The 11,310-nt window shown below is 46.3% G+C and overlaps 1 protein-coding gene across 1 annotated transcript; it reads right to left on the reverse strand.

The window, feature by feature from the left end:
• On the reverse strand, positions 781-7,004 carry LOC8064058 (auxin response factor 24). Its single transcript, XM_002443130.2, has 15 exons — positions 6,668-7,004; positions 6,376-6,518; positions 5,476-5,574; positions 5,328-5,381; positions 5,049-5,240; positions 4,869-4,953; positions 4,337-4,427; positions 4,066-4,230; positions 3,753-3,872; positions 3,587-3,662; positions 3,339-3,507; positions 2,338-3,251; positions 1,614-1,804; positions 1,315-1,518; positions 781-1,225 (listed from the first exon to the last, which is right to left on the reverse strand). The coding sequence occupies exons 1-14, from the start codon at positions 6,699-6,701 to the stop codon at positions 1,332-1,334; spliced, it is 2,520 nt and encodes an 839-aa protein (XP_002443175.1). The 5' UTR covers positions 6,702-7,004; the 3' UTR covers positions 781-1,225; positions 1,315-1,331.

Below are 11,310 nucleotides of genomic sequence, written 5' to 3' on the forward strand. Positions count from 1 at the left end.
GGAGTAAATGGTTTCAAATACAAGGTCATCAACCAGAAAGTTTGTTTGAGCATTTAAAAAACGAATTTGAAAATATGATAAAGTTAAATAGAATTTTAATGGCGTGAGGCTGAGGAACAGCTTGTTAAACCGGCCGGCGGGGCTGCCGGTGCCGGGCGACACGGCCATAAATCCCGACGGGCTAGGTGGACGCCGTTACGGCATCGTACTGCGGGACCGTATCGCGTGACAGGGACCGGCAGCGCCGAGACAAAGAGATCCGATCCACATCACCCCGCGGCATCGTACTACTGTGACTGCAATGCTCTCACTCGTACGAGTAGGATCCTGTACGGCTGCATACGCAAATCTGGGTCTGGGAGGAACGGAGGGAAGGGAGCAAGCATTCAACACTGGTCGGGCCGGGGTCACTCGATCGGTCACGCACGCCCCGTGCGCGGCGGCGGGGCCGGACCCTTCCCTGTCGCGAAACAGGAGTTGGGTGCTGGGCTCACTGGCTACTCCCACGTTTCGATGCCAGTTGCATGCACTATACTGTAGCAGTAGTAGCCATTTTCTTCACCCGGGACTCGGATTGAAGCACAGCATTCAGTACTAACTCCAAGCAACACAGACAGAATTCAGACTGAAACCACGTTTCGGCACTCGGGAGGCTCGAACACGGAGCACCACAACTTCATAGCTTGACTCTGTCCATGTCCTGCAGCAAAACAGAGCAGCCAACTCCATCCAGCCTGCCTGCTACCTGCACGTCAGTGTAGCAAATCGAACTCACTATAATACCATGTAGCAGATCCGCTACCTTCAACCCTGTATACAAACTCTTGCATGACATACACAACTCAACCAAACACACACGCAGTCAGGAGCGAGTAAGTACGGCTGTCGACAATACATTACTACGATTCAGGGCCAAGGCTATTTACAGGGCTTCGGAAGGAAAAAGAGGGCCAAGCAGGCGCACCAGCGGTTTCTTGCCTGCTCTCTCGGTCTGTCCTGCTCTGCTACAATAACTTACCCCTAGAACAGGGCACACCCAAAAACTTAGCTTACAACGGGAAACTGGCACCACCAGGACAAGCACCATCTACAAACTGAGTACCGCGGGGCTTACCCGGAGGCATACACACAAAGTACCTACTACACCACTACAAGACTCGTCCCTTTTCTCATTCTTCCGGTCACTCTGATGCTTTTGTCTGCTTCATCCACCACTTCAAAAGACCTGAAAAGTAAAAGCACGCAAGAGATTAGCTTAGGATGAACAAATAGTTCTTTTGTATAACCAGGGCTAGATATTGCTGCTAAAGCTACCTCACTGACTGGAAAAATTAGCAGCTCTCGGAATTGGGAGTCGAAGTAGACGGGCCACCTCGGGGCGGCTCTTTGGAAGCCAACCCTCTTCCCTGCGAGTCAGACAGACTATCCTCGGACCTTGAGTTTAGGGCACCTGGGTTCATCCTTTCCACTTCCTCCCTTGTGTAGATGAAGATCTTGTGGACCATGTCGCAGAATTCACTGCACAAACAGAGGAATTCAAGTTATGTCTAGTTAATTGAAATTGCATTTAAATCAACAGGCAACAGAACAGGTATTCAGGCGGTAGAACTCACTTCCAGGGGTCATCGCCAACCAGCATTATATCGCCTTCATTGTCAGTGTAGACAACCAGCCAATTTTTGCATGGATTCTTCAGCTCACCATCAAAGTCAAACATCTGATCCAGTTCAGCAATCAGCTCATCGTAGCAAGTGAACTTTGTTAGATCAATCGATCTGCCGAGGGCACTGCCTTGCTTATGGACCTGAAATGAGAAAGCCTTGTCATATTCAGAAATACCACAACCAACACAAGATCCCTCAAATAAAATAAAAGGAGAAAAATGGAAGCAATTAGATAGAACATTTGACCGTTATTAGAAAACTCAGATTTCTCAAGGCCCATGTCACTTATCTAATATGGCAATGGTACATTTGTCATCACATATTGTATTTAATAAACATTTACATAAGGCTAGACTATATCCAAAAGGCACATTGCTTAAAGATTAAGAAGTCTTATCACAGGATTGCCAAAGCATTAGCTCTGGATGATGTCAAGCAGATCCAAACATGACACTTGCAGGGGCAAGAAAAACTTAAGCAATTTATTAGCATGAAAGATTACACAACTACCGGTGCTTCTAGATACATAAAACATGCTGCTAAAAGGGATCAACACTACATAACTCCATTGAAGCATATACTTTGAAAAGTATTCACTTGAAGGTTTGGGCCTAGTGAGCATTTATGTTTCAAGGGATGACTAGCAAGGGAAAAGGTGCAATGTATGGTGAACCTTCTTGCAGCTTCTGGTGGAACTACTTTGCACTTTGTTCTGAATATTCTGGGTAGCTTCTGGACAAGGCTGATTATTCTCTGTAATCGAATCTGATTGAGGACCATCAAATGGCTTCACAGTCTTCGAAGGATCAGAACAATTATCCACTCCAACTATGTCTAGCTGATTCCCTTTTTCTGATGGAGAAGTTTGAAGTTTCCCGTCATATGCGACACTTGGTGGGGATACCAGAGGTTCAGATTTTTCCGGGCTGCCAAGAGGAATCCCAAATAGTTTGAATGAAGTGCCTTTGGTTTTCTGAACATCATTACCAATAACCAAAGGCTGGGGCCTGATCGAACTTGACGATGCATGGTCTGTGCGGGAACTTGACTCAATATGTCCAAACCAGCCTGTGGAGCACTGATCAGTGCCATGGCCCTGAAGTGAAGTGAAAGCTGATTTCCCAGTAAACTTTGCAGCTTCAGGCATCACTAGATAATTCTGTTGATTCGTCCTAAAACCACTGCTATGAGGCATAAAAGGCCATGTGCCATGTAACATGTTGTGATTGGCTTGTTGGGCTGGATAACGAGCATCGGCTGTGTCCCAGGTATTTGAGCGAGTCCCAGATATTTGACTAGGGAAAGTACAAAGTGGATTATGTGTATCTTTCAGTGGTTGAAATGCCGAGAACAGCTGATTGTAACCTTCAGGAGTTCTAGATTGCGTCCATCCCTCCAGACTTCGCTTTGTCTGGGCAGCAATATTGTTTCTCTGCTGCTCAGTTCCTGAAGACCACATGGTAAGATCCTGAGCAGTCTTCACATCACTGCTATCATGGTATCGACCTGTCAATTGTGTCCTTCCTTGATTGTGCAAGGCCCTTGGGAGATTACTTTGTTGCGACTCTGCCATGACTTTAGAAGCAACTACATGAACAGGTTATTTGTACATTAGTAATGATAGAAAGAACTACAAGCTTCAGATGAGTCCACAACACAAGGTTAAATTCAAACCTTCTCTGGATACAGTAGGCACGTCAGATGGTGAAGCATTAACACTTGAACGAGACCTCTTGAATCTGACTGGAAGAGGGTTCACAGGAGATGGGCTAATAGCAGGTTCTATTTGCCAAGGAGAAACTCTTTCAGGACGAGGAACAGAAGAAGCTTCATCCCATCTCACCTAATTTCCCAAGAATATGTTAGGAAAAAACTGGAATAAATCAACTCTGCTTCCATAGAAACAAATTGATTGTCAATACCTTAAGGGAACGCCATTTTGAGTCAGCCCAACCAGATGGATCAGAAGCACCTATTCCAACTATTGTGCCAGTGAATCTAAGAAATGAGAATGGAAAGTTTATCTCCAAAGGGGAACTTCGTTGTGGTATGCAAATGAACCAAATACCCACTACAAACACTCTTTACCTTTGCTCTGCTGCTTCTTCACCTTCAAATCTCATCTTAAATCTCATCCCTATTGAATAATTTCGTTTCAGTGATTCATAGTACCTATCTCGCGAGACCACAAATTCAGCTGGACTAGTCCTGCAGGATGAATGTAAATAACTCAGCTCAAACATGCAATTCATTATCTGTTGATCCCAAAACTTTGTTTTATTTTGTACAAGGGAATCATGCAACTTCATGCATCAATTAAGTAACAGATTGGAACAGTATTACTGCTCAAAGTGAACACAGAAATAAAAAAAAAATACTAAGCTTATAATTCCTTACAAACCTTGGCTTGTAGTAGACAGTGAACATACTCCCAGTGTTGACTGCATGCCATGCTGTCGCAAGAACACCAAGATGCATACTGTGGCTTGATATGACTGAAGATGGGATAGTGGTTTGGTGCCTCAGTGCACGCCGAACCCCAACACGTAACTCCCCATTCTCACCTCTATCTCATAAATATAAGGAATCAGGTATTGGTAAGGTAGTCAAGTGTCAAAAAGGAGAATTAAGAGCAAGCAACATTAACTGCTCAGCATAGCATAGTATGAAACCTGAGAAATATGAAGGCATCCCCTGCAACAAGACGCTTGGCGCTAACAAAAACACTCCAACCACTCTGAAGGAGGTGTCTCCGTGGCTGACCTGATGTAAATCAAAGGTGATGTTGTAAATTACAAGTGTCAGATCATGAACTAGCCAAGTTACAATTTACGTCATCAACAATGGAGAAGGAATTCCTAAACCAAATAGACTAAGTGTGAAGAAGAATCATTGATAAAACTACTTCCACCATCCACAAATCAAATGCAGGCCAACCCAAAAAATATGAGTGACAGTATGGCCCTACTCAGAGAATAGAATTAAACTGTTTATGCATATGTATAACTCAGAACTGTTCCTAGAAAACTTTGCAATTAAATTCAAAGTGGATGGTCAACACACAAATAGCCTCTAGTGCATTCAAAAACAAGTAAAAGCTGGTATTAATCATGCACTCCTCTAGTGAACCTAAGTGAACAAACAAGAACGAACATAACACTATTACTCTGGAACAAATCCACAAGTAAGACAATGAGGCATCACCTCGAAAGATGTGACGGAACCGCCACTCAATCCCATGCAGGTCCTTGGCCACCAATTCTTGATTTGGGGGGTGTTGACTCATATCCTAATCAAGGAGAAACGTCAAAGGCATCACCATCATTAGGCCAACAACAGGCATGCTAAACCAACAACATGAGTCGAAGGTTACGAGGGCCTAACCAATGGTGGGAGGCACTCATCTGCATGCCGGCGCAACACTGAGAAACCACCATGCGTGCTTGTGTCTGAGGCAGTCAATGTCTTGCAAAAGGAATGGATCCGAGGTCCCTCATTTGTTGGTGGCGCATGAGGCACCACCTCCTCCTCTGCCTCCTCATTCTCCACTGTTGTAGATGTATTCTCATCTTGCTTCTGTGAATCAAGCAAAAACATAAGTACATAGCACTGGTTAACATTCCAAGTCTGAGCATGCATGAAGCAAAACCAGAAGTTACTCACCTTATCAGGGAGCAGGGTGAGCTGGGCGTACACCTCATCAGTATCCGGCTCAGCCTAGCAAAGGAAACGAGGATCAAGGCATCAAGCATATGCATTCACAAATCACAACATGCTACAGTAAATAGCAAAGAAGCCAAGCTGTTGTTACCTTCAGCTCGATGTTCATGAGCTTGCATGGAATCTTCCATGGCAGGTTGTAGAGGGGCGTGCCCTGCTGCTCAGCAATCTGGTTCGTCGATGCCTCCACCTTAGAGCACAGCAGAAACAAGCAGAATCCCGCACAATCAGCGGCGCAAGAATCTTAGAAAGAGGAATCATTGCATATCTCCCATGTCAGTAAAAAATTTGCGGAGCTTTGGATAACATTAAAAAAACCATAAAGGCACTGATTCCTAATACCATTCGAGGCAGAGGCACTAAAGAAAGACCAAGCCTCGAGGGTCAAATGAAAAACTCATCTGAGCTCACTGAAGTGACCAGTAAAAGTAACCGACGACCTGGCAAACCTAGAAAAAAAAAATCCCCAAATCAGAAGACCCTCCCCATGGGATTCTGAGCGACCGAAGTGCCCATGGCTCAAAATTGCCGAATCCTCCTCCGCATCAGAAGCAAACCCCAGCGCAGACTGCTGCACTGCAGCGGCCATGCGAATCAACCCCAAAAGCCAAACAATTCCCGTGAGAATCCACGATTCGCAAAGGCGCGGGATTCAAACGAACCAGAACCACGAATCCAAGCTGCGGACGACGAGGATTTGAAATCCGGGGCCACAGCGCAGGAATTTCCCAAATCGAGGTGAGGCAAACAGGAACCCCGAACCTCGCGGCGCTCAGATCAAATAATCCCGCGCCTAAACCCCTCCAAACCCCGGAATCCGCTGCGATCACGCGAAATTCGGCGAGGATTCCGACGCATGCACACACACGTAACCCAAAACCCTTCGAAAAAAAACGCGAGGATACAGCGGCAGCAGCAACGCAACAAGAGACAGCTCCCCAGCCCCGGCGTCGTCAGCCCAGGGCACCCTCCCTCGCTATCTCTGCCTCACCTGCTCGATGTGGCCCTGCGGGAAGTAGTAGACCTTCTCCCCGAGCGGCGGCACGCTAGACAGCGGCCCCGCGCAGGCCTTCCACAGCTCGACGAACAGCGGGTCCTTCCCTCCGCCTCCTCCGCATCCCGCTTCCGCACCACCTGCACGGCCCAAGCCACACGAAGCAAGCCAACCTCGTCAGAAACAAACCCAACCAGGCCTCTCGGAGGTGGGGGAGGCTCGGAGTCGGGCCCCAAGCACCCGCAACCAGCAGCGAGCGACACACACACACGCACGCACGCACACTCACCGCCGCCGCCGGCCGCCGGTGCAGCCGCCGCCATCGGATCTCACATGCACTTCCCCCCGACCACCTCCTCACCGGCCGGAATCCGTCCCGACCTCCGCCGCCGCTGGCTGCCCCCGCACACCTGGCACCTGGGGGCGATTTGTGCGGGGAAAGAGAAAGAAAAGAGAGGAGGCAGCCGGAGGCGAGGCGAGGGGATTTTAAGTAGCAGGCCGCCGAAGGCGACGTCAGTTTCCTGTGTCGCTTCTCCTCCCCCCACACCCCTCTCGCAGCGTGACTGCGTGCATGAGCGTGCCGCTGTGCCGTGTGTGTGCTGTGTGAGCAAGGGCTGCAAGAGAGAGAGAGAGAGAGAGAGAGGAGAGGGAGTGTGTCAGTTTCGGCCGCCTCGCGTTGGCCACCACGACCGCGCCGTGGCAGCGCCGCAGCGGTGAGCTCACCCGCCTCGTCGCTCCGGGCCGGGCCCGGGCGCATGGGCCTTGTCTCTCCGCCGCGGGCAAGGGGCGGGGTAAGAATATTTTTACGATTTTTAACCCCGTTTTTTAATGATTTTTTTTATTACTGCTGCTGCTGCTTTGTTCTGATGTTTTTACGGAGGACGCCACTGTCGCTTTGCTGTGCCCGTGCGATGGTTGCCTTTGGCAGCTGTGATGGGCGCCCTGCGTGTGGTGTGTGTGTTTGGCGGCTGCGATCGGGCGCGCGCGTTGGTCCGGTCAGAGGAGGTGGGTTTCGCTTTGGCCGGAGATGGCAGTGGTAAGCCCGAGGCGGACGTGGTTTGGAGGCATTTGGACGGCTGTCAGCCGGCCATTGGTGCTTGCGACTGCCGGGGGCTGAGGATTCCATGCTCGTCCGACGGGGGAGCTTTGTGCGCTTGTGCTGCTGCTTCGACATGGACTTGGTTTTTGGTGCTTTGTTTTCTAGGGCCTTGTCTAGTTCTAGGAAATTTTGTAAAATTTTTCATATTTTTCGTCACATTAAATTTTTAGACGTATACATGGAGTATAAAATATAGACGAAAATAAAAACTAATTGTATAGTTTGGTCGGAATTGACGAAACGAATCTTTTGAGCCTAGTTGTCAAATACAAACGAAAGTGTTACCGTATCAATTTTCTAAAATTTTTTTGAACTAAACAAGGCCTAGGAAAGAATCCCTGCATTTGTCCAAACAAAACAAGATAGTGGTTTGTTGGAGGATGAGCTCATGGTTTGGAGTATAATATGACTCCAATGCTGGTTTGTCCAGTGCTATACATAACTGCCATTTGTTTAGTGGTAAATTATAATCGGTATAGCATGTTTTCCGCTCGTCTGGACGCGACACGTTCCTCGTGTGAGTGCCTGAAAATTGCCAAGTGCAGGTCCGACGGGTGGAGGAGTAGAGGCGATGGTTGGTTGGCACTATTCATGAGGCTCTTTAAAAAATAATATATATAGTTTTAATCTATATTTATATCTATATCTATATCTATATCTATATCTATATCTATATCTATATCTATATCTACATCTATATCTATATTTATATCTACATCTATATCTATATTTATATCTATATCTATATATTTTATAATTCTAAACTCCGCTAGCCATTCTATCTTCACATAAAAAGCAGCCCACTATCAGATATACTTATTTTTTGTCATTAGTGTGTCACATCATCCGCTATCATTAATTTATAATTGTTTATTCTTTCATATAATCAACTTAGCATAGTTTTATTCTAATGGATCTATAATTCCCATAGTAACTCACGAGGTATGCTTTTAGTTCTAACTAGGAGAATTCTCCATGCGTTGCCGTGGATATGAAGAATGAATATAAGTAGGTTAGAGTGTTAATCACTAAGAGTCGAGAGATGTATATATATGGTATTGGTAATGTAGCAATATATGTTGATAAATGATGTGGTTTGCTAATTAAAGTGAATAGCTTTAATGAAAACATAATGATATGTGTTTGTTGGATGTGTTAGTTGATGCTGATATGATCACTTTGCATGTGCGAGATAGTTGAATATGCTATGTGCTAGTGAGATGTTCTAGTGAATGCTGATGTGGATACTTTACATGGTAAGAGAAATAGCTAGTGAGATTTATCTTTATAAGAGATATAGATAGCATTATAACAGTATGATTTCAAGAGATGTCCGCTTGATACCAATTAAGAATGCAAATTACTAGCAACACATATTAGTGATGGAGTCATGAGTTTTTAAAAGCCTGGATGATTCTTGTTGTGCATGAATATTTATCTTAAAAATAATATATTTCTATACAATACATAGAATTTTTTCTTTACACTGTCGATGACCTCGGACGTCAGCTCCGCCAATGACGCATATGTGAAGTGCTTTAAAAAGTGAGAGTGCAACATGAATAGTTTGTGTATACTGTCAACATAACCGAATCGAATAGATGGAGAAGATAAATCGTGATGTTGTCAAAGAATTTGATGTGCTGGTTTCTATGAAAACCACATGAGCCTAGGTGCAGTTAATACTCTGCCAATGTGCTAGTCTATTATTTTGTGTTATTGCAAATCAGTAGCCTAGAAACACAAGGTGTGGAGGTAAAACATTGGCATGAAAAAAATTCAAAATACAGTACTCCCTTTATGAATATAAAGAAAGTCATTTTGACAAGGTTTGGATTAAAAATTAAAAATACTAGTAGCGTGCCCATGCTAACGCTAGAGTTAAAACAAAAGGATAATATGTTTTTAAAATGAAGTAAATAGTGAGATAGACAAAGATTTATGAAAAAAATGCATAGTTAGAATAGGACGAATGGAACAACAAACTATTAAAACAAATGTGAATACAAGGTTGATATGTGTCCTTGTGATTTGTTTTGTAATGAGTGATTGTCAACGTGATCCACGATCTAGGTTGAGTTGGTTACTAACCTTAGCATGAGTTGAGTCGTGCAACTTGTCTCTTGACTTGTAGTGTGTAGGAGTGGAGCTCAGAGACAGTGATCGATGGTGAGGAGAAGGTCAAGTAGAGACATGTCGTGTCGATGGACCTCAAACGGTGAAGGGCGGACATGAGGCTTGGACCGAGAGACCCGGAGGCCGGGTGATTAGCCGTGGTGGCTGACACCTGGAACATCGACAAGAGTAAGTGTACGTGAGAGTGGCTGTGTTGACCAAGTCAAGACAGTGGACATTATTGACGGTAGATAACTCCTAATTTTAATCGTCAACTTAACATGAAAAAGGACATATTTGCAAGCACTCAGTAGATATAGGTTTATCACTAACAGAATTCCACGAGTTTTGGTGATTGTCCATTTCTGCAGGGGGTTACCAGAATAATAACAAAAGAAGGTCCACATGTCAGATTTACATAGAGAGAAAACCGGAACGTCAACTCAGGAAGACTCTAGAAGACTCCAGGAGCCACCACCTCAAAGGTGGGACCCATTTGTCATTGGGCAAGGGCGGGCACCTCACCCTAACAGGGGCGGCCGCCTGGGGCTCTCCACCAATCAGAGTGAACCTCGTGGATCCTACCTCCACTGACTTTGAGGATTAATCTTAAGTGCACGTTTAAGTCGATTTGATCCAAGGGCTGTGGGGATTCCTAGGGGACTATAAATAAAGACCCTACCCCCTAAGATGTAACTTTGAAACCCTAATTCATATTTTCCAAAGAGAGTTAGGCAGAGAGGGGTCCCTCGAATGGATCTGTCTCTTTAGGGTGATAGCAACAAGAGAGATTGAGAGAGTATAGGGTGAAGATAGGAGTCGAGGAAGCCTGGCCTATCAGTGCCTTCTTCTTCGTATCTTCGGGAGTAAGTCTGCTAACCCGAGGCTTGGTTCCAGAATCTCTTCTCCAGAGCACCGCACAATCTCCTTGCGTGCTTCGACGGAGTCACAAGCCACCAAGCCATCTAGGAGGTGGCAACCTCCAAGAGTAACAAGCACCATCGGCTTGCAACACGAACACCTAGTGTCACTCGATGCAATCTCTCAATACAACGCACTAGAATCACTCACTCGCTATTGATTCGCACTCTTGCAAGCACAAGTGAGTTAGAGGCTTTCCTAGCACTCCCCAAGAATGGACACTAAGTCCCAAGGGTGCTCAACACCAACCAAGGCCGGCAACCACTTCTATTTATAGCCCCAAGGGCTAAACTAGCTGTTGCCCCTTCACTAGGCAAAACACGGGGTCACCGGACGCTCTTCAGGGACCACCGGACGCTCAACTCCCAACGTCTGGTGCTCAGGCATCAGCCACGTGTCACTAGCCATTTGAACTCGACCGTTACCGCCAACGGCTAACACACACGCGCGCCTGCACCAGCCATACCCGGACGCTCTACTGCTGCACACCGGACGCATCCGGTGCACACCGGACCCCTGCACAAAGAGCTTCCCAAACTCGCAGGGTCACCGGACGCTAAGCACCGGTAGCGTCCGGTGCTCACCGGACCCATGCGCAGAGAGAGTCGCAAAACGCCAACACACCGGACGCTGAGCACCGAACTCACTCTGCTGTGTCCGGAGCACTCTGCTTCCTCTGGTCAGACCCGACAGTACACCGGACGCTAAAGGCCAGCGTCCAGTGCCTCCACGCAGTGCGTCCGGTGAGTGTTCCCGTGACTTCTCCAAATTTCCCACCGGCGCAATAGAAAATATAC

Source organism: Sorghum bicolor, chromosome 8 (assembly GCF_000003195.3).
Source record: "Sorghum bicolor cultivar BTx623 chromosome 8, Sorghum_bicolor_NCBIv3, whole genome shotgun sequence".
NCBI lineage: Eukaryota > Viridiplantae > Streptophyta > Magnoliopsida > Poales > Poaceae > Sorghum > Sorghum bicolor.

Bases quoted from the DNA above. Each gene is read 5' to 3' on its own strand.
- LOC8064058 (XM_002443130.2), bottom strand. From the start codon at position 6,701: ATGGCGGCGGCTGCACCGGCGGCCGGCGGCGGCG. The intron at 4,231-4,336 runs GTTTCATACTAT...TTTATGAGATAG, and splicing joins GATGCCTTCATATTTCTCAG to AGGTGAGAATGGGGAGTTAC. The intron at 3,663-3,752 runs GTAAAGAGTGTT...CTCATTTCTTAG, and splicing joins GAAGAAGCAGCAGAGCAAAG to ATTCACTGGCACAATAGTTG.